The following is a 23,928-nucleotide window of genomic DNA, read 5'->3' as shown; positions in this document are numbered from 1 at the left end:
TGACAAACAACACTCAACGTGTGCATGTTATCCGTCTCCCAATTGGGGGGTAGGGGGGGGGGGGGGCTGGAGGGTGGCCATCTGCATCGCAGTGGGGAGCACCGGACACCTTAATACAGCATCTGCTACTCTTTCCTCGACGATAGTTTCCAACTGGAAAGATTCCCCCCGGCGGCTCCACGTGGCGTTTTAGCATCTCTCAGCTCACGGCTTCTGTTTTATGAACCACAGCGTTGACGCTTCGGTTCTCCCTCGTCAGTTATCGCACAAGCAGATGTTTTCGGCATCACATGGCAGACAAAGTCAGCGACTAGCTGGTGAACATAGTGGAGCATTTAGCAGATGAAGAGCCCGAGATTTAGAATACACAACTATTTGCTCACAAGTTCATCGTGTCATCTTAAAATCCACTGGAGAACACCACACATCTTCATTTTAGTCCATCTCCAGCGTGAGAATCTCCTTCTTAGCTTATTTATGTGATGGTTTGTTGACAAGCCTCATTCCTGCATTCACCTGTATTCACCATGTAACTGATGATTGCATGACGATAAGCAATCAGCTGTGGTCCAGACTCTGATGGTCAGGTGTCATGCTGATAACAGAAAAATATATACTTCAAGTTTAGGCGGAGTCCCAATAGAAATGACAGTGTGGAGCCATGAAATCGATGGCTTGTACGTGGAGGACACGGACGGAATAATAGAAACACCGAGGCAAGTCCACAAACTACAACCTGAAGTTCAATAAGCACAGCATTGAATGTTTTACTTTGTAATTCTTTTTGGGGATTTCTCATTTTAATTCTGGGTTTTATTTGACGTTTTAGTGATTTCCACGAGGCGAAAACTCTTTGAAGCCAACGCTTTCATCACCACAAACAGCCGTCGCGGTGATCTCCTTTAAGACTTCATTTATAGAAAATCTGCAGCATTTTTTTTTAAAGGAACATTTTCTAAACCTCAGAGGATATTATAAAGTGTACGTTGTTTTTTTAAATCCTTTTGAAAATGTTTTCCTGTAATTGCATCCATATTCAAGCCGATTAAGAACATCAACTCTTAAGCAAAGAAAGCAGAGACAAAACAATCAATCCACAGGACATTTATTAGCAGCTTTTGTGTTAATGGATAAATAATTTCAGCCTTTTTCCAAGCAAAGGATGCCAAATATGATCTGATTCCAGTTGCTAAAATGTGCAGTTTTTACCGAAGGGTTTCTATTATATTTGATAGTTAACAAGCTATTGTTTAGGACTGTTAGTTTCTTTTTATAATAATTGGCATTTTCAGAAATCTTCAAAACAAAAGCAGTCATCAATTAATCAAGGACATTTAGGAAAGTAAGCATTAGTTGGAGCCCAGAGAACGCAAACATGTCTACACAAAATAATATGTATTAATAACAATACAAATATCTATTTTTGTTACAGAAACATCACAATTGACACAGAGTCTTTCAACTGATTACAAGTCTTTGCATTAAATATACAGAATGCTTAAAAACACACGAGGTGTTTCTATTACGAAACGACCGCAACCTCAATTCAGTTTCTGCTCAGTTTGACATGAACGTAGGTCGACGTCGTTATTTCATATCTCCATCACGGAGACGTACCGGACCAACAGCGCTCAGGGTGTGTGTGTGTGTGTGTGTGTGTGTGTGTGTGTGTGTGCTCAGACTCGACGACGCGTTCATGGTAACAGCTGCGAGAGGAGTTGAGCCGCATCGTCAACGTTTGCAGGTTCCTTCGGCGGCTCTCTGACGACCTGAAGACAAAACAATATACACGCAATACTTGCATCAAATGATTACGATGCTGGATGGTAAATACAAGAAGGAATTCATGACATTTCCCACTCTTACCTTTGGAAGTTTCTTTGGTTTGGGAGCGACAGACTTGGAAATACTCGTAATGTCCCTCTGGACTTCTGTGAAGATTTTATTGAGGTTCTCCACGGTCTCCTTCCTCACCGCGTTGATCTGTGAAGCCACACGTTACAGTTTGCCACAAACACGACATACAACAAGGAGACTATAAAATATATGCAAGGAAGAAAAACACGGAAGAGAGATCGTACGTGTTTGAGCGTCGACTTGACAGGCTTGGCTTTGGTCTTGTTCTTGTGCTTCATGTGCTTTATTGACACTTGAAAGACGTTCTTCTGTTTAGTCTTCCCCATTTTACCTGAGGAGAGAACACTAATTAGCGTGTGATAATAAACCTCTTAGAGTTGCCAATTACATTATGTGCAAATTGGCCTACCAACATGTAGAAAAAGTAAACAAAATGGAGAGAAATAGCTTTATTGACTTTCCAAAATACAGTAAAGTAAATTGTAAAAGTACAATATTAAAGTACTTGAATATTTCAACTTAATGCAACTTTTATACTTCTACTTCAGTTATTCTTTCGTATCAGGTTATTAATACAATATATAAACCAACAAAAAAAGTATACATTATTAAATATCATGGATTAAGCTATTCATCAGAATATAAACTATTTCTAATTTGCTCCACATTTACCAGAGTCCACATTCAAGCAATAAACACAATAATAATTGTAATTAAATAATACTTTTCTGAAAGGCTACAGTTTGGTGCCCTTACATTTGATACTTGAGCATATTTTGAAGCTCATACTTTTTAAACATTAAGAAAGGATGTTAACTAGATTATGTTTTTACCCCGTGGTATAAAAGATGAGTAATTTCTTCCACTGCTGGTCAAGCTGACAGGGAACCAAACAACCCGACAGATATCACAATACAGTGTATTAATGACTTCTGTTGATCTTTAACCTACATTTAGGTTATGTTAGTTCATGGCAGCCTTGACTTCCTTGAGGGGAAACATTAGTCCGAATAATATCTATCTAGATACTAGAAGAAAATAGGCAAAATACGTCACCTGTCTGCTGGTGAAACATTTAAATTACTCTTAAAGTGCATTATTATCCCTCTCTGTACACAGTTAATCTAGTCAGATAACACTATTAGTTAGGTTAACACAGATGTTGCCAGTTAACGTTAGTTGCAAACACTGTAGGCCTATGTGTCGCGTGAGATATATTGGTCATTATCTCATGAAAGTTGATTCATTTTACAAAATGGCGCCATGTTTAACAAACGGAAGATAAAACGTTGTTTTATAGCTTAAAGATGTAGCCGTAAATACTTTAACTACACACCGTATTTCAGGAGCAGCTCGCGTGTGTTGATATCCTCACGTGCTAGCCGGTGCTGCTGCGAACGTCTCTTCCCTTCTACGTCATCAGTGTGCGACGCCTGTTGTTGTTGTTGTGAAAAGATGGAGAAGAAGAGCCGAGGGGAACACGACCGGCGGCGGCTTTTCCGGTCGCTGTCGTCGTGAAACGGTTGACGAATGAAACCGGTAAAAAAAGACGCCAACATGGCGACGATAAAACTGAAGCGAGCCGGCGTTTCAAGCGAGATGTGCGAGCAACTCAAGCGACATCGAGTAGAAAGCTGCAAGGACCTGTTGTCGCTGAGCTCCGTGGAGGTGATGCACGCCGCGGGGCTGAGCTACCGGAGAGCCTCTGAGCTGCAGCGGACGGTGAGCAGAGCCGTGGCCCCGCCCGTCACCACGGCCCTGGAGCTGTGGAGCAAACACTCCTGCTTCTCCACGTCGTTGCCCGCCCTGGACCGACTGCTGAGGGGCGGCCTGCCCCGCGGGGCCCTCACGGAGGTGGTGGGGCCCTCCGGCTGCGGGAAGACGCAGCTGTGCCTGATGCTCAGCGTCCTGGCCACTCTGCCGAAGAGCCACGGCGGCCAGGACAGCGCCGTGATCTACATCGACACCGAGTCCGCGTTCTCCGCCGAGAGGCTGGTGGAGATCGCGCAGAGCCGGTTCCCGGACCACTTCGGCTGCAAGGAGCGGGTCCTGCAGATGGCCGGGCGGGTGCACCTCTACCGGGAGCTCACCTGTCGGCATGTCCTCAACAGGCTGGAGAGACTGGAAGAGGACATCATCTCGACCGGAGCGGGGCTCGTCATCCTGGACTCCGTGGCCTCCGTGGCGAGGAAGGAGTTCGACACGACGTTGCCCGGCAACCTGATGCGCCGCAACGACATGCTGGGCCACGAGGCCTCCACCCTCAAGTACCTGGCCCACCAGTTCGACATCCCCGTGGTCCTCACCAACCAGGTGACGACGCACGTGACGGGTCAAGGGTCGGCGGGGGATTCCGCGCTCGTGACCGCGGCTCTGGGGACCGCGTGGAGTCACAGTGTCAACACGCGGCTCATCGTGCAGTACGCGGACGCGCGCCAGAGACAGATGCTGATCGCCAAGTCGCCCGTGGCTCCGCGCGCGCTGCTGAACTACACCGTTGAGAAGCAGGGCATCTGTATGGATGGAGAGGAGAGTCTGGAGGTCCTGTGCGAGGACACGGATCCAGGCCTCCAACCAATCAGGGTGCAGATGGAGTTCTGACGAAACCTGTGGACTGGACTGAATCAATGCAGATGTGCGCGTGTGCGTGTGTGTGCGTGTGACATGGTTATTTTATTAAAGTCAATACAGAATTCCACCGGACTTGTTGCATCCTCACTAATTACAAAATGCTGCAAGTTATATCACATAAAACACCATTATTTTTGAGGAAGCCTTCATTGAGGGAGCTGCTTCCGGTATAATAATATCCAGAGAAATGCCGCCTCACAATAAACGTCATCAAATGAACTCTGACTATGTGATTTACAGTAAATAAATCCGCTATATGGTAACTACATTAATTAAAAGCACAACAAACAAATACTTTTTAACAGATCTACACACTGACCATATGGTCTAGAATTTAAGAAGACTTAAGTATGTTACATGAGCAAAAGTTGTGCAACAGTGTAGAAATACTATGTTGCAAGAAGTCCTGCATTCAAGGACACATTAGAGGCAGCAGTGAAGCCGGATCTGGGTCTGTGGAGTCTGAGCTGCAGGAGATTCTGATGTACCTGCATCATTTCGTCTGATTTCACACGGATCCGACTCGGTGGCGCCGATGCCGAGCAATCAGAATGACGGAATAAGATGGAGGCGTCAGGATTAAATTGAGAAAGTTTCATCACCAGTTAAAAGTTCTTCCCAACTTTAAGTAAAAGTAACAAATTAATAGACTTAAAATATACATAATGTAAAAGTTATTTTGCAGAAGGACCCATTTCTTAATTTATATTAATATTATAATAATTGAATGATAATTACTGTGCTATCACTTAAATGTGGCAGATCTCATTTTAATTACTGTACTGTATATGCTGCTGGTTAGTTTAATGTAATTTATACAAATTATTGTGTTATATAATTTAGTGTTTAATATTTCCCTCCCACTAGATGTGTGGAGTAACAATAATTAAGAACCTCACAACTTGTACCACAGCTGTAGTTGAACGGAAGTTCTATACGATTTAATATTCAAGAAGTTAACTTGAGAGAAACACTAAACCAAACTCTTAAAAATATCCTGATTGAAATATTACAAAACAGGATGTGTCTGTCAACGCTGCACGGTGGGAGAGAAGAAAGGAAAACAAAGGAAAACCAGGCACCGTGAACCCTGTCATCTCATTGGCCACCGACAGGTGGCAGCATTACGTCATCACAGCTGGCTTCACTGTCTTATGTTCTTACAAACGGGGCTGCGGATGCGCGCTGAGCTACTTTGGCCACTAGGATGCATCTAACTGTTAATTTAAATGAGGGAAGAGACGATTCATTACCTCTTAAACATGTTGTTTCTTCATACATGTTGCATGTTATGACATGTTAGTAGCATGTGATTGTTCATTGTTTATCAGCCCACACGGTGCAGCGCCATCACTGATTGACAAATAATGAGCAGTAGGTCTTCAATGTGTATTATTTGTCTTTCTGAGCTCTGCAAAAAACAGCCTCGACGAAATGTATAGTTCCTCACACACATGATATTTTGTATATTAACATGTTTGTATGGATTTACGTAAAGCAAATACTTAATTAATTCCTGTGATTGTTTTTATTAGTTGATCCAACTGAAACTGAGGCACAAAAACTCAAAATCCATAAACAACCATGCTTGAAGCCAAACGACCATTGTTTTAATTGTTACACCGTTTTATGTCTTTGTTATTAAGATTCTAGTCCATGTACACGGATCTCGTGCATTCCCCTCAGTGATCAACACCTGTGCGTATTCATATAACTTTGATTTGTTGAGATGTACTTAGCACTTGCATGTCGTGTACAATGTATATTTCCACTGCACTCCTGTGCGCCGCATAGCTGCAGCCGACGTGTAGGTTTCACGGTGACACTGACGCGTCATTCCGTTACTTCCTGACATGACATGTACATTAACCCCGTTACACGAGAGGCGAGAACGCGCACGGAATATTTACGCGAGGGAATAACGATCCAGTCCCGTCTGTGGATTGCTATAGTGAGCGAGGACTTCACCACCGTCGAGAGAGAGAGATAGAGTGAGGGAGGGAGGGAGGGAGGGAGAAAGAGAGAGAGGGAGAGAGACTCATTGATCCACAGTGTTGCAACGCTGCGGCGCATCTAAACTACTCCCGGTCATTGCGCGGACGTCATGTGGATAACACCAGCCCGCGCACAGGGGACCCTATATAAGATCTGCAGCTGTCAGGTGGAGGACACTAGCTGCTCTGCGCACATAGGGACGACTTGCTGTTAGGGAATTATACAGCTCCAGATCCACGTAGATCCAAACTATACTTGAACAATGTCTTGGGGATACGCAGCAGACAACGGTGAGGCGCTCATTGTATTACAGGCTATAATGCTGTAACGGCTGAGGGCTGGGGGGGGGGGGCGGTGTTAAAACCAGTCATACTGGGAAGACAATGAATGTAAAGACAGAAAATGCACCGGCCAGTGCAGAGATTTATTTATTAATTATTATGCATATTTGGGGTGGATTTTTACGCGCGTTTCTTTAGCGCATCCCTTATATATGTCATTAAAAACTCATTTCAAGACAAATACTGTCATAATAACATTTGTGTGATTGTATACTTTTTTAGGACCCGAAAAATGGGCTGATAACTTCCCTATTGCCAATGGACCCCGCCAGTCTCCCATTGACATCTTACCTGGTGCGGCCGCGTACGACGCGGGGCTGAAGCCGCTCAAGCTGAAGTACGACCCCTCCACCTGCCAAGAAATCCTCAACAACGGACATTCCTTCCAAGTGACCTTCGTCGATGACACCGACAGCTCAAGTTAGTGTGGCATTAATATTGTATATGAATAACCACACTTGATATCAATCCTCTCTGCAATCTAAATTAAGGAGCGTGTCGTGTGCAATGTCTCGTCTCTGGAGAAAACGCCATATGTTACTGCTTTTACAGTTATTATTGCGATGTTTTTAGATGCAATGGAGGATATTTAAGGGGATTGGGTTGTAAAAAAAGACAATAGATGTCTTCATGAGGATTTCTAGGATGCAGTAATCTGCTAAATGCGGCATTCAGGCTTAATGCGCCATGTGTGTTAACAGCATCTCTCCACCTGAAAGACTGCATATTGTGTTGATATTCATATGGATGGTTAATGCGCCACAATTTCCACGACCGCATACAGTAATTTCACATATGATCAAACAGCATAGATCTGTATTGTTGTATCTATGTCATTATTTGGGGTTGTTATTGGGCTGCAGGTGCTCCATTCAAAGGTCGAGCGCAAAGCATCCACATCCTAATTGATTTGGTAACGTAACCTCGAGCAAACCTTTCCCACGACGACTCTTTTCTGCAGCTATAGAATGAAGTCAAAGGCACAACAAAGAAAAAAACAAAGAAAACATGGCTGGTTGGCTGCTGATGCCCTAAATATGCGTGGGAGTGGATTACCATATAGAGACGCGTTGTGTTTCTCCCCTGATGGGAAATGGAAATGGATAATTTCTCCACTTTGTCTTTTGCGTTTTGATTGTATTTCAACAAAGGGGATTTTTTAGATTTTTTAGATTTTTGATTGGTTATCCTTTAGCTGATCGGATGAAGCAAAATGAAAACATATTGTTACATAACCAACACAATCACGGATTAGTTCTAGGGGAAATGCACTTTTGCGAAGAATAAGAGCAGATAGAGCCTCTTAATTCTCCCTTTGCATTTCAGGGTTTATTTTCCACCCTGCCCTTCTAAAAAAGGACTAGAAGTCAGACACAATGCATATGTCATGCATGTGCATAATGTGTGTGCACAGTGGAAACGATGAATAACACAGACTGTTTATTTATATTTGCCGGCACAGCTTCAAACGTCTTGATAATGAGTTCTGCACCTTCTAATGATTTTAAGCCGACCGCTGATAAACAAATATCCTGTTTGGAGAGGACAGTGGATGCATGTGCGTCAGTGTGTTGGCACCAAGGACCAAAAATACATAAATATACAGTATTATCTGTTACTTTAAATACATACACGTTGGGATGAGGTTTGATGTTAAAAATACCTGGACATCATGTAGAGCTTAATGTATTTGATCAGAGCTTAAACAACAGGAACTGTGTCGGATGTATATTTGTCTTTGTTACCGGTTGTTCAAGTTTTCACGTTTTCTCGCAGTAAAAACAAGGCTCATCATGACTTAATGCAGATTCAGTGTGTGATTAACTGACGGCTGATGTGTGTTTTGTCCTGCAGCTCTGAAAGAAGGGCCCATCTCAGGGACCTACAGGCTCAAGCAGTTTCATTTCCACTGGGGAGCGTCGAACGACAAGGGCTCCGAACATACCGTGCACGGGACCAAGTATCCTGCTGAGGTACGGATGTTTTTATTGTGTATTTTTATGACTTTCTTTTTTAAAGATTACATTTTTTTTAAATAAAAAATGTTCTAACAATTTTTGTATACACATTTTTGCATAAACATTTTTTATAAAGAAGTTATAAAATATTTTTTATTCACATTCTTTTCATTCAAAAATGTTTATCAATTCTTTTTTATTAATATTGTTTTATTTAATAAAAAGTATTTAAATATTTGTATTTACATATTTGTATTTAAATATTTTTATTTAAATAAAAAATGTAAATGTATTTTGAATTTTTTTAATTGTTTAAATTTTTTAATTTGAGAATGTTATTATTTTGTAATATTTTATATTATAAAAATATTTTGGGAAATTTGGATAAATGTTTCATTTTAATTTGAGAAGGTTTGTATATGAACACTATTAACAATTAAATTGGGTTATTCACCTGAAATAAATGGATTTATATTACAATTGTTCTTTGAAAAAGTTTCCAGATTGTTGCCCATATTGTCTCGCACCATCGCACTTCATTCATCCTCCATATGTGGATCCAAAAAGCTTTCCAGCTCAACATCTACTATTATTTATTTTTTTAAATTGCACTTAAGATCAGAAATTACAGGATTCCCCCGGTTTTAGATCCTACCAATAAAATGACTTCTGAGGGGATTGTTTCATGTATCTGTTTCATTCATTCCCAGCTCCATCTGGTGCACTGGAACACCAAATACCCAAGTTTTGGTGAGGCAGCTAGCAAGCCTGATGGGCTCGCCGTTGTTGGAGTCTTCCTGCAGGTCAGTAGCAGCGATCGCAGCGCATTTATCAGTATTTCACTCTATAGCTGCACACCTGTGGTTCTGTTTCTGATGGTCATATTGTTAACTTTATGTACATTCTTGGGTTTTCTTCAGATTGGTGACGCAAATGCCAGTCTCCAGAAGGTTCTGGACACCTTTGGTGCCATCAAGGCCAAAGTGCGTATCTATTAAAACACACAAAATCTTCAGCAATTTAAGATTTATGACAATTTCACTGACGTGTTGTTCCCTTTCTTTATTGTTCTCCAGGGCAAGCAGACCACCTTCGCTGACTTCGACCCTTCCACCTTGCTGCCCGGTTGCCTAGACTACTGGACCTATGACGGCTCCCTGACCACACCCCCTCTGCTGGAGAGCGTTACCTGGATTGTCTGCAAAGAGCCAATCAGCGTCAGCGCTGAGCAGGTATATATATATATATATATATATATATGGCTATCGCTCAAAGAGCCCATTCAGATAGCAGAAGCCTTGGCTGCGTGTCTAGAATAGCCCCCCGATCTGCACATCTTCTCTGACACTTGGATCTAAATCAAGGGCCTAATTGTTCGAGGAGAAGAAGGAAAGGCAATATGGCACTTTCAAAATGAGGAGGGAGGAAGGAGGGAGGGAAAAATAGAGAGAACGAGGGCGAACGAGAGTTCAAACAGACGCATGTCTGTGTCGGTATGCGGGTGTCAACAGCAAATGTCCACCACACACATCCATGATTCTACACTGTAGCTCCAGTCAACGGGGGGATCTCATCCCGAGTAACCACAGGAGACATCTTACCTGCATCCGCTAAGTATTTACTCCTAAAATTACCCCTAATCCGAGCACTAAAAATGGATATTTGACTTCTAACCGCCCGCTAATCCTAAATAACGGCCTCTTCTGGGCCGGTTCGTCCTTGGGGGTTGGACTCTTTCAGGCCGAGTCAGAATGAACAGCGCCCGCTCAAATGTTTATTTCGTGGCGGCGTGTAGGTGTCTCAAGGGTAAACACGTGAGACGTGTTGACACAACCTTTAGACCCGGCGCCATATAAGGCAGGTCAAGCAGATAATGACAAAGAAGTCGTTCACACACAGTAATTCATTAGTTAATGGTTTCTCGTCAGGTAATAACACATCATTGAATCATGTGGTCCCGGGAGTGAATAGTGTACATTATACTCATGTGCCTGGTGTGCAGTGTAACTACAATGGACTAATTCATAAGCCGGAGTTAATGATAAATCCATTAAAATAGGTCATATGACACTCTGTGCAGCTGGTTCCTCTGGCCTTGTCTCACTTTTGACTCTTTACGCTTATTTGTTTTTTCGCAAGTTCGGTAAGATGATCGATAGCTCGTTCATGTCTGAGCGGTAAATATGGAGCAGTTATCATATCTTAGAAGAAATATTATAAGCAGCTATTCCTTTGCTAGAGATATCTTTTATTGTATCAAACACCTCCCGCTCGTGAAATATAATGCATCATCATCGATTAAGTAATATCTTCAAATAAGGTTTTTTTTTTTACATGTGATAGAATAATTTTACAATTATCGGTCTGAGTAATTCAACATTTTGCCAAATAAGTTTATTTACTTCCCTGCCGAGATTTTGATGTAAATGCGATTGTCATGTCAGTGCGCTAAATCTGTTGGCTAGCTTATGCTTAGCATAAAGACTACAACCATACATTTGTTTAGTTTTTACACAAACAAACGAGATATATCATTTTAATTGGTGAGTTCTGCAGGACCTGAGGCTCATTTTGTTAACTTTGGAAAGAGCCACACTAGCCGTTTCTCCTGTTTACAGTCGTTATGCTAAGCTAAGCTAAGATAATCGGCTGCTAGCTGTAGCTTCATATTTACTGCCCTGACATGTGTGGTATCGATCTTCTCATCTGACTCTCGGCTACAATGTTAAAGCAACGTCTGACTGTTTGGGCAACCGGTTTATTATTAAGCATTAAAAAAAGCAAATGTCGTCATACAAGGTCAACGACTCGATGGCGAGACAGGTGACAGGTGTTTGCCGAGTGACAGTCACCAGGCTCAGCGGGAATGACTGACGGGTCTTCTCCATTTCCACAGATGGACAAATTCCGCGGCCTGCTCTTCTCCGCTGAGGGCGAGGCCGAGTGCTGCATGATGGACAACTACCGACCTCCCCAGCCGCTCAAGGGTCGCGCTGTCCGTGCTTCCTTCAAGTAATACCCCCCCCCCCTTATTTTGGGCCCTAAAACCCTGTTGCCCTCTCCCTTCCCCCTCCTTTTAGTCAGAAGTTACCTCTCGCAGTGAGCCACAAAGCACACATATCTCTCTCCGTCCAATTCTTATTTTTATAGAAATCATGCTCCTGCATTTTAACCGTGAGATGAAGCACTCTGAGGTTTTTCGAGTTTTTATGTACGTTACGATCAAGCAAAGACAAACACTTCGCGATGGCTCCGACACATTCACTAGGATTCAGCATCTGGTGCCAATGTTTTCAGAGATGTACCACCAGTGTCTTCTTTTTTGTCAACAAAAACCACGCGGATGAAACAAATTAAGTTCGGGTTATAGTCAAAACGCTAGTCACAGTATAGACAGGGTGGGGTGGGGGGGGGGGGGGGAGGAGGATGAGACTACATCACCATCTGTGAGGAGGGTGCAGATAAAAGAGACACACACACACACACTGGATGGACACATACACTGCCAGTCTGTCTGTAATCTCGGCCTGACTGCCAGCCTCTGCATCACAGCAGCTTAATGAAACGCTGCAGCCGCCTCCATCACACCCGATTGAATCAGAAAATCCCCCTCTGGCACACACACACACACACACACACAAACACACAACAAGGCAAGCTCAGCCTCGTGCAGACATGATGCCCGTCGGCACTGACCTGCTTATTGATTTGAATGCAGTGCAAAGGACACGAGGAGAGGCTGCTGCTCCTGCTAGATACCAGACATCGTGACAATGGCTCTTTGCTCGTATTTTGCAGCCTGAACCTTGTTACATTGTTCATGTGTGTGTCATCCTGTGTGTTGTGTTTTTATGAGGATTGTGTCCTTCTGTTGTTGTTGTTTTTAACCTTACAACTCATGCAAAATAAGTCTTAAGTGGTTCCTAAATTATGTTGTGGAACCAAAAAGCCCGGCTGTGTTTTGACGCCCTGGTGAAATAGCAATAGAGAGGAATGATCCTTCTTTTTTAATATGAAATGTGATGTGTGTGGAAAACAAATCCCTCTATGTGTTGAGCACAGTCGCCGTGTGGGCGAAGCCACCGTGGCTAACGCACAAAGCCAAGGAATAAATTAGCCTGCCAAGGAAGACGAGGATGAAAAGAAGCTGCCAATGGATCAGATTATAGTGTCGGCCTGCTGTCGGGCCCTGTGTGGGAGAAGCACCAACAAAAGGCCATGAGAGGTCCTGAAGACCTCTGCTGTTCTTTCTCCCTGTATGCATTTTTTTTTAAACAATAAAGAAAGATTGTAATTAATATAAAAAAGGACAAAACAAATGCCTTATGCCAATCTTTGTTCGGGGTGTCCCATGAGTATGTGTTGTTGCCATTCTATTTCTGACGTGGACATTTTACTATTGGAATAAATATATTTTATGACTAACAAGTGTCAAATGAGTCGCTTCTTTATAGATTTCAGCAAATCCTGAGTCAATCAGACCGAGTCATGTCTGGCATGCAGACTGTTGGCCTAAATTCCCACCAGTGACTCTTGTGTCAACACCTGACACCCAGCAGGATTAGGATTACGCAATCTCAAGTGACACGTTGGTGAAAAACTCATCTGTAAAAGGACTATTTTAGGAATGCTATGTCTAAATGTTATTAGTTCTTGGCTGTTTACCTTCGCATTGAAAATGCGGAAGGTTATGTTTTGATCGCCATGTATTTATTTATTTATTTATTTATTATTTATTTGTATGCGTGTTCCTCGCATAACAAAAAAAGTTTTAAACCGAATCGCATGAAATTTTGTGGGATGATTGGTTATTATCCGGGGACCATTTGCTTAGATTTTGGGATCAATCGGGTCAAAGGTCAAGGTCAAGGTCATGGAAAGGTAAAAATCTTCTTTTTATCCAATTGGCATGCAACTAATGCCAACATGTTCATAATTCAATGCCCAATCTTGTGACATGCGAAGGTATGCGCTCTACCGAGTGCCCATTCTAGTTTATCATATATTTATCAACCAAATAACTGTAAAATTGGCTTATTGAACAACCAATTTGCAGTGGTGTGTCTCTACAGGTGCTTGAAGTGTTGAGGTTGTGCTGACACATGACATCATGTTATCTCAAAAAGTAGAGACATTCACCATCACCGCAATCCTGAAGGGATTGTTTCACATTTTTTAAAATAACATTCTCTTCATAGCAGGCAGTTAAATGAGAATGGAGATGCCACTCTATATTTCTGTTAGGTAAACATTAGAGGGTTACCTTAGCTTAGCATAAAGACTGGAAACAGAGGGAAGAGTTAGCCAGATAGCTATAGGCTCTGTCCAAAGATAATCTTGTCCCACCATCACCTCTATTCTCGTACTTGTTTTGTCGTTGTACTGCTTTTCGGCCTTTATGCTAAGCTAATGCTAACGTTTGGTGATAATTTTAGACAAATCTAAAGTAAAATAAACATGTAAATGTATATTTTGGATGTTTTAAAGCCCCACTAGTTTAAAAGAAAACCTTTTCTGAAAGCAACATAGCCCAATGTCTCATATACAATCTACATTGTTGGCAGTAGTGTATAGTTCCAGAGACAGTAGCTCCAGTTCATGGATTGTGTTACTTGCCAAGAATAAAACCGCCTACAGTCCAAAGTACTGCACATTCAGCGTATTTTACCGCAAGTGTGCAGAGCTGCTTCCTAATCCTAAACTACATGTCTTTTAGCTAATCAATAATCTGCAACGGCAGACTGAGTCAGAGATAAGTGGGGGGAAAATCCTCCAAACAAAATCTATTAAGAGGGCTTCTGTCTGCCAACACCAATCAGATGCAAGGCCGATGGGTTATGATCTCCTATCGAGCCGCTCACACACTCAGGCACTCGAAATCCAAATCAGCTGTGGCATTCCGGAATCGGTGAAATGTGACCGACGCATGACTTCTCACCTCTCTTGGGAAGATGAAACTTCTAAACAACACTATCTACCTCCTCTGCTTGAAGGGTTGGTGTTACCTAGTTTTGTCAGCTGGCTCTGTGGAGGAATGTGTGTGTGTGTGTGTGTGTGTGTGTGTATGTTACATGCAGGAAAAGTAGCCTAGGCAACACACAGATTAAAATAGAGCCTGTGAACCTTCGATCACCCAAAGTGTCCAGATGTACACTTCCGTTCAAAAGTTTGGGGTCACTTAGAAATGTCTTTATTTTTCAAAGAGAAGCACTGTTTTTCAATAAAAATAACATTAAATCAATCAGAAATACACACTATACATTGTTAATGTGGTAAATTAATATTCTAGGTGGAAACGTCTGGTTTCTAATGAAATATCTCCATAGGTGTATAGAGGCTCATTTCCATCAACTATCACTCCAGTGTTCTAATGGTACATTGTGTTTGCTAATCGCCTTAGAAGACTAATATCTGAATAGAAAACCTGTGCAATTATGCTAGCACAGCTGAAAACAGTTATGCTGGTGATATAAGCTATACAACTGGCCTTCCTTTGAGCTTGAATTTGTAGAACAAAATTAATACTTCAAATATTAATCATTATTTCTAATCTTGTCAATGTCTTGACTATATGTTCTATGAAATGTTCAATTCATTTGATAAATAAAAGTGTGAGTTTTCATGGAAGACACCAAATTGTCTGGGTGACCCCAAACTTTTGAACAGTAGTGTAACATCGATAGAAATGAGAGCTGTCGGCGGGCGGCTGACGTTTCTGTCTGACTCCGAATCAACGACAAAATTGTGTTATTGAAAAAAACCTCTCACTGACATCCGCAGTGCAGTGGATCCGAGTGGCGTCAGTCAACGCTCCGGTCAGACCGGTTAGGCTCCGAAATCCTGCTCAACAAAGATCTGGATCTGTTTTGTTCTGGCTGTGGAGTGAAGTGTGAGAAACGGCTGCCTCCGAGATGAACTTTACAAAACCGTGCATTTGCTTTGTTTACTGAGACATTTTGTTCACTGTGCAACTCTTAAGCCCCGAGTTTACACTCTGAAAATATGGGATAAAAAAAAGGACACCACACCTAGAAAAAGAGTTGCCGGATACAACTCGGCTAAGATAACATCGCTTTACCTGGCGCTATTTGACGATAGATGTAGATCATTCAGAAATGAATATAATTCATAAATTGCGACTTTCTAGAGTTTCAAGATTTTCTTTTTTAACCGACAAACATCATAGGCCTACGTGTAATTCTTGGCTCAACTCAAACAGCAGGGAAAAAAACCTATTCGTCTTTCATCAATGACGACTATATTCTCTGAAAGGTCATGGGTGACACTATGGAGGGGTGGGGGGGGGGTGGGGCGGTACTCCACCTCTCTGTCGGGGAGCGACAACCAATGAGAGAGCAAGACACGATGTTGAGTTGAAACCTAGCGGAGGGGTCGCCTTCCCCATACCATACCCGTGTGTGTGTGTGTGTATATATATATATATATAAGGTGTATTGAAGGATTATGGTGGCTAACTTAATCCTTCAATACACCTATATATTTATATAATACGCCTATATACTGTATATATATACAGGACTGTCTCAGAAAATTAGAATATTGTGATAAAGTTCTTTATTTTCTGTAATGCAATTAAAAAAACATGTCATGCATTCTGGATTCATTACAAATCAACTGAAATATTGCAAGCCTTTTATTCTTTTAATATTGCTGATTATGGCTTACAGCTTAAGAAAACTCTAAAATCCTATCTCATAAAATTTGAATATTTCCTCAGACCAAGTAAAAAAAAAGATTTATAACAGCAAAACAAAATCAAACATTTGAAAATGTGTTTCCAGGTGTTTCGAGTTAATTAGACGATTCAAGTGATTTGTTTAATACCCTACTAGTATACTTTTTCATGATATTCTAATATTTAGAAATAGGATATTTAAGTTTTCTTAAGCTGTAAGCCATAATCAGCAATATTAAAAGAATAAAAGGCTTGCAATATTTCAGTTGATTTGTAATGAATCCAGAATGCATGACATTTTTGTTTTTTTAATTGCATTACAGAAAATAAAGAACTTTATCACAATATTCTAATTTTCTGAGACAGTCCTGTATATATATGATATGCCTATATACTGTAAATATACGTATATATATACGTATATATATATATAGGTATATTGAAGGATACGCCTTATATTTATGTAAGGCGTACATTTTAAATATACAGTGTGGCGATGACAGGCCTTGTTCTGGTGTTCATCGTCGGGGTTTAACCGTCTGTTGTTTTGAACTAAAGGTCTAAATAAAGCCAAAGGTTTCCTTTTAACATCCTCCACGCTGGATTGCTCTGTCTTTGATCACCTTTACCCCCCCCCCCCCCCACTGTCCCCATTTCAGTCCAACTTCCTTTTCTTCCACAGTCCTATTATATCACCATGCTGCCCTTTGTGTTGCATCTTTTCATCTCACTAGCTCGTTGTGACAGCTGGCCGAGAGGAAGCGTCCCGCTGAGTGTTTACCATCATGCAACAGGACATTTGTGGCCACGCTTACGTGCATGTTGCATGCTATTAACACACCGAGTGTAGCTCGAGGCCCTCAGCGAGTTCAGAGACCTCAATGTGGTGACAGATTAACGCGAGCGGCGCTTTGCCGAGCACGAGACGCTGCCGGCGTATAGTCGTGTAAATGGATTCCATCGATTACATAAGCGGAGGGCAGAGGTATCAGAGGTAACGCTCCACGATCAACGCATGGCGAGTCACGGGCAGCACGTCGCACATTCTCCCCCCCCCCCCCCCGGTCTTCTGACCGACTCGGTTATTCAGATGTGCAACAGAAAGTCTAACAAATATCTGAGTGGAATACAAATGTGAATTACTCGCCACGGATTCTATTCAGCATGCAGCAGAATCGAGAGTTCTGAATTTATAATCCACGAGCTCCGTCCAGGTCGTCATGGATTTGTAGACGTTCAAATTTCCATTTTTTTTCCTGTGGACTTAGAGGACTTCTTCTTCTGCACAGGATTTTCAAAATAAGAGTAGAACAACAATCTGGAACTGGTCTGTTGTGAGAGACGTGAAGAAGACGAGAAAGCTCAGGTCACATGATCACTCGGACAACAGATACTCGATGGTGATGGACGAGACAATCTATACAAATGATTTAAACTACTCATTGATCTGTGACGGGCTAAAGGGCACCGTGAGGTAGGTCATCTGTGAGGAGTCAGGAGCCAGGAGTCAGGAGCCAGGAGTCAAGAGTCCTCTTGTACAGGAGGTTGTGTTACATGTTGCTCCAGCAGCTGCTGCTGGGTCACTAATCACAGTCTGACCCGGTCGCTTTAGTAGGTCAACGCGTGTTTGTTGGCAGGATTCAAAACCGACAGCTCCGTCATTTATGGAAGGGATGCGTACGTAATGTTGAAGCCCTTCCGTCACGTGGCGTCCATCAATCACGTGACGGAACATGTGTGGCTGCTGAAGGAGCCACGATGAACTCCAGATGAAGAAGCCACGTTTGAGATGTCGCTCGGCCGAATTTGTCGACGATGTCGGACTTTCTTTTTTTTTTGCAGAAGGAGCTTTCGATGCTCGGTGATTCACTTTGAGTCCGTCAATGAGGGCAAGATGGACAATGCAGTCCAAAAACCCGGAAAATGTATCCGAATTTCTGCACTTCAACTTCCCTCATCTTGGAGAATTGGATATATTTATGCACGAAATAAACTTTGGTCATTTTCACGCTTTGTCATACGACGTAAAACACATCAGTGGATCCTCCGCTCACCGTAACTCCTCGTCACGTTCCCACCATGTCCGTCGTGTTTTCCTTGATGTCACATTCATGTATTTTTGGGGTTTCTTCATTTATTTTTCAGAAGACTTGACTTTATGCAATGGTGTGTTTCCGGCCATCGTGATCACCTTTCACCCGGTCCGATCAGCTTCACCTGTTCCCAATCACCCCTCCTCCTCCTCCTCCTCCTCATTGAATGTATTTAATGTATGAGCCCATTCGTCTGTGCCGCTCCGTCTTAGTACCCATGTGTCTGTGTTCCAGATGTTTCTCCCTGTGATCTTGATTCGCTGTTGTTCACTGGTTCTCGACCTCTTGTCCTGTTTTGGACTTGTTTGTCTTGGCTGTGCTCACCTGTGTACCGGACCTCTGCCAGTAAGTCCTCGCCTCAGTGGTGGCTTCGGCCATACCACTCAAACAGTTTTTACAAGACGGTTGCTAACAAATGTGACTATAAACATAATCACGGCGAATACTTTGCACTCATGCGACCGCGGCGTCGACCTTTTAAAGCTCATTAGTGTAACACCCTATTCTGTTTCTCCTGTGTTCCGTGTCTCCTATATCTCCTCTGTCTCCCGTCTTGATTGTTTAATTCCCTGCACCTGCCCTCAGCCACTCTTGTCTCGTTACTGTCTGATGTCGTACACCTGTGTTTCCCCCCCTATATATTGTGTCAGTCTTTCCCTTGTCGGATTGTCGTCTATAGTTCCGTGTCTTTTCCCCGTCGTTCTGTCTTTCATGCTTATGCCTGATTCTGCCTACTTCGACCTTGCCTGCCTGCCCTGAACCCTGATTTTCTACCTGCCCCTTTTTGGACCTTGTTGTTTTTTTTGTAAACGTTGGCTCATTAAAGAGCACCTTTTGTTATTCACGTTGAGCCCTGCCTGTTTCTCTGCGCCCGAGCCTCACCCCGTGACAAGAACCTGACAATTGGATTAGTGGATTAGATATTCCTTTATTAGTCCCATGCACTGTGGGGAAATTGCAGGATCACAGCATGTGCACATTAGAGCCGTAATAAAAGATCAAAATAAATAAAAAACGTACTAAATATACAGAGGAATGCAGAGACAAGGCAATGAACGAAGTAAATTTTCAGCTTTCATGTAACGTTAACTTTTAACTTCTGCCGATTGCATTCAAGATAAAAAGAGTAACCTTGTGTAACCTACAGGATCTTATCTTCCACAATATATATAAAGTTAAAAGATAAATGTGGTAGGGAACCAGTGGATTTCTATTGGCCGTCTGAAATACTCGCAGGGGGAGAGGGAAGTTGGTGTAAACAGGATGGGAAGAAGATTACGGATGAATTGGAGTTCCAAGATCGTTTTTTGTGTACCTGAACGCGTCGTCCGTGCTGCCTTCGCTTATCGATCCACGTCGTTTCCTGCTATCCGCCGTTGAAATACATTCTTCAAAGCGATAAAGAAGCGACGTCTACGGCGTGAATTCAGTCGTGAACTCGTCGTCTCGAAGTCATCAGCGAGAAGATCGTGTTCAGGAAGCCCTCCACTTACCTCTCAGCATTTTTCAAACTGTGATCAAGAATGGGCTCAAGTAAACATTTCCACAGCAAATTTCCTCTGTAGTTTCCTGCTCTCGGACTTCATTGGCGTTTTATGTAAACAGCCGCCTCTTGGGGAGAGTGTTCACCGACATATGAGAAACCCACTGTGACAAAAGTGTGATTTATTAAACTCTCCCTTTTTTGTTTGATTAAGAAATAAATGTTTTAACACACGCCGGCCTTTAACCTGGAATGGAGATGGATTGAATGTGTGTGTGTGTGTGTGTGTGTGTACAAAGTCACTATGTAATCCAAACTGTTAGTTGACTTTAGTTTATTGTGTGTATTCTTAAAGAATGTAATAAATTCATCAGAAATTCAATCCCATGAATACAAAGTCTCATTGCTGTGTGTGCGGTGGAGTTAACAGGATACTTGCCTCAAACACCAACAGCAGTGTTTGTACATGTTAATCCGCGGGGATGACCACATATGTCAATACACAGAGTAAAAATGCAAATATTCATTCGAGTGGAAGCACTCTATTTAGTTTCCCCCGAGGGAAAAAAAAGGAATAAACACAAACATTTCATAACTCCTGAAAGCTTTAGATATCAATCATGTCTCTTTTCTTTCTCTTATAGCATCAAGTGGGTCTACTGCTTTCTTAAAAATACTATCTTAAATGTCTTTAAACAAGCGCAGTGGGACTTATTTGACGATAATCATAAAAAAAGCATTTCTGTGAGTTTAAATAGGCGCAAAAATGAAAAACAACCCTGTTAGGTGAGACCGTATATTATGATTCTGAATTACGTGTATAAAAACCCCCCAGAATAAACACAAACATTTATTAGAAAAATTAAGAAAACAGGAGAAACAAAATGGCTCCTCCCCCCTACCGACACACCAATTAACACGACTTTTACAGCCATTGCTGTTTCAGGTTAAGTCCCATATACTGTATAGTCTCAGCCATACGGTGGTCACTGCTACTTCAACTGGAACCCACTATTCAACGGGTGCACTTACCTCGACTGGGTGAGCCATCGTATGAAGGACTTAAAATGACTTAAGTATAAATAAATAAATTCAATTCAATTCAGTTTATTTGTATAGCCCAAATTACAAATTTGTCTCGGAGTGCTTTACAATCTGTACACATAGACATCCCTGCCCCAAAACCTCACATCGGACCAGGAAAAACTCCCAAATAACCCTTCAGGGGGAAAAAAAGGGAAGAAACCTGCAGGAGAGCAACAGAGGAGGATCCCTCTCCAGGATGGACAGGTGCAATAGATGTAATGTGTACAGAAGGACAGATTTAGAGTTAAAATACATTCAATGAATATGACAGTGTATGAATAGTTCATAGTAGGCATATTCCACGATGGAGACCTCCACGATCCATCAGGCAGATGGCGGTGGGGAGGAGGAGTGGGCGGAGTCTCAACAGTGGGCGGAGTCTCAACAGGACAGTGGCGTAGTCATGAGCAGGAATTCCACGACCCAGACCTCGATGATCCATCAGGCAGATGGGATCTATGTCGTCTCATAGGGTCCGATGACCCCATGAGACGTGAAGTCAAAAGGACTCCGGGGAGAAAGCAGAGTTAGTAACGTGTGATTGAGAGATGAAAATTCATCCTTAAGGAGAGAAAAAGAGGAGATAGGTACTCAGTGCATCCTAACGCCCCCGCAGCTATAAGCCTATAGCAGCATATCAAGGGGCTGGACCAGGTGAACCTGATTCAGCCCTAACTATAAGCTCTGTCAAAGAGGAAGGTCTTAAGTCTACTCTTAAACGAGGTGACTGTGTCTGCCTCCCGGACTGAAATTGGAAGCTGGTTCCATAAAAGAGGAGCTTGATAACTAAAGGCTCTGGCTCCCATTCTACTTTTTAAGACTCTAGGAACTACAAGTAGTCCCGCATTTAGTGAGCGTAGCTCTCTAGTGGGGCAATATGGTACTACAAGCTCCTTAAGATATGATGGAGCATCACCAATCAAGGCTTTGTAGGTTAAGAGAAGAATTTTAAAAGTGATTCTTGATTTTACTGGGAGCCAGTGCAGAGCAGCTAGTGCAGGAGTGATGTGATCTCTTTTCTTAGTTTTAGTGAGAACACGAGCTGCAGCATTCTGGATCAACTGGAGGGACCTAAGAGATTTGCATGAATAAATAAATAAATGCTTAAATAAATAAATACAGGAATAATTAAATAAATGTATAAATAAATACATACAGGAATAAATAAATAAATGCTTAATAAATGTATAAATGCTTAAATAAATGTATAAATAAATAATTAAATACAGGAATGAATAAATATAAGTTATAACTCAACAGGACATCATTAAATAAATATATTTTTACATTTCTGTATTTCTTCATTTATTTATGTCTATGTGTCCACACGTATTTCTTACGTTACCGCCCTGCCAGTGAGGAGATCATGCTAGATGTACAGTGTGTATCGCTCTAACAATGTGCCTGTAATGGTCAAAAGGACACTTGGTTATCCATTCCACTGGAGGCAAGTAGTAGAGTGGGAAGCCAGTGAGGGGTCGCATCCCTCCGTCTCTGCACCAGTGACTCGTGCTGGTCTGTCGAGGGTTAGTTGTGGGAGAATTTAGAGTGAACCTTTGTGCACTTTAAACTCTCTCGCTGACTCTCGGGGTGGGGGAGAGAGCAGCTGTGACTCTTTCGACACACAAAGGTCGCACTCACAATCCTGATCCTGAGGAATATGGTGGCATATAATCAAACTTTTAATTTAGACTCAAGGTCCCGATAAGTACAAAACATTGAAATATAATAAAATACATACAAAACAACAAGTAAAAAACACAAAAAGAACTACACATGCTTTATAAATATATACCAGTGTCTTCACAGCTGGGACTAGTATCGTGCAGTGCTGAATTTTATATTTGATAAAAACATGATGATCTCATTTTAGGAGTCATATACAAAAGATACTGGTGGATTGTGTTTTCAATAAAGGACTTTTTTCAGATTATTTAGTCAGAATATAACTAAATTGGGTCGAACTAAACCCGCCATACAAATACATGCATCATGTTGGCCTGTATAAACTGAAACTGGGACACTTGACATTATAACCAAAACAATTTCACTCCCAATCGTCAAAATACAGTCTGCGCCCCGATATTAGAAGACGAGAATAAAAGTATAGGACATCCGGCGCATCGGGACCGAGACCCGATGTGTGAACTCGGTTGGAGCCGAGAACTTTCTGCAGAGTTGTCGATGTTTTTTTCCGTAAAGTTTACCGAACTCGATGATCTCGAGGCTCCGGCCCTCTGGGAAAAACACGCCGGCTTAATCAGCCTCGTAGTTTGTGTGAAAGCCACATGGCGTAAGGCGAAGCATCGACGTGTGGTCCATGGCGAGGTCGCTCGTCATCGTATCTCCTGGCCACACGACCCTATTTTACCCTGATAACGGAGACCAGAGGGGGGCTGATAGCAGAGGGGGCGTCGCCTTTGAGGACCCCCCCACTTTTTTCGTACAGCTCAAGAACCTTATCTCGGTCACCTACACTGAACCTCAATACCTCCTTCTCCACCTCCTCATCCTCCTCATCCTCCTCCCCCTCCTCCTCCTGCTGGCCACGCCGATAAGAAGAATGAGTCTATTCAACGAGGCGATCAGGCCAGTGAGAGTGAGACAAACCTCAGGCCTCCATTGCTTTGTCCGTGTGAGTCTTGACTCTCTCTCGCTCTCTTTCCCTTTTTGTCGCTCACTTTTTCTCACACACACACACACACACACACAAGGAGACACACACATGTGGAGGTGGAGGGATGTCTCGCTTGAATAGATAACAACAGCCAGTTATTCACTTTCTCAT

The 23,928-nt window shown here is 42.3% G+C and overlaps 3 protein-coding genes across 3 annotated transcripts; 2 read left to right on the top strand and 1 right to left on the bottom strand.

Annotated features, from left to right (window-relative positions):
• Nucleotides 1-1,088: 1,088 nt before the first annotated feature.
• rbis (ribosomal biogenesis factor) lies at nt 1,089-3,513 on the bottom strand. The gene is made up of 4 exons (XM_056433851.1): nt 3,194-3,513; nt 2,082-2,188; nt 1,867-1,983; nt 1,089-1,769 (listed from the first exon to the last, which is right to left on the bottom strand). Exons 1-4 carry the CDS (start codon nt 3,414-3,416, stop codon nt 1,695-1,697), a joined length of 522 nt encoding a protein of 173 aa, XP_056289826.1. The 5' UTR covers nt 3,417-3,513; the 3' UTR covers nt 1,089-1,694.
• Nucleotides 3,415-4,555, top strand: rad51b (RAD51 paralog B). Its single transcript, XM_056433850.1, has one exon. The coding sequence runs from the start codon at nt 3,415-3,417 to the stop codon at nt 4,456-4,458; it is 1,044 nt and encodes a 347-aa protein (XP_056289825.1). The 3' UTR covers nt 4,459-4,555.
• Nucleotides 4,556-6,558: 2,003 nt separating this feature from the next.
• On the top strand, nt 6,559-13,210 carry LOC130206447 (carbonic anhydrase 1). The gene is made up of 7 exons (XM_056434426.1): nt 6,559-6,773; nt 7,047-7,244; nt 8,679-8,797; nt 9,493-9,585; nt 9,703-9,765; nt 9,859-10,014; nt 11,679-13,210. The coding sequence occupies exons 1-7, from the start codon at nt 6,746-6,748 to the stop codon at nt 11,796-11,798; spliced, it is 777 nt and encodes a 258-aa protein (XP_056290401.1). The 5' UTR covers nt 6,559-6,745; the 3' UTR covers nt 11,799-13,210.
• The last annotated feature ends 10,718 nt before the right edge of the window (nt 13,211-23,928 follow it).

The sequence above is a fragment of the Pseudoliparis swirei genome, chromosome 16 (assembly GCF_029220125.1).
Source record: "Pseudoliparis swirei isolate HS2019 ecotype Mariana Trench chromosome 16, NWPU_hadal_v1, whole genome shotgun sequence".
In the NCBI taxonomy this organism is placed as follows: domain Eukaryota; kingdom Metazoa; phylum Chordata; class Actinopteri; order Perciformes; family Liparidae; genus Pseudoliparis; species Pseudoliparis swirei.
This window is presented reverse-complemented; position numbering and strand designations above follow the sequence as displayed.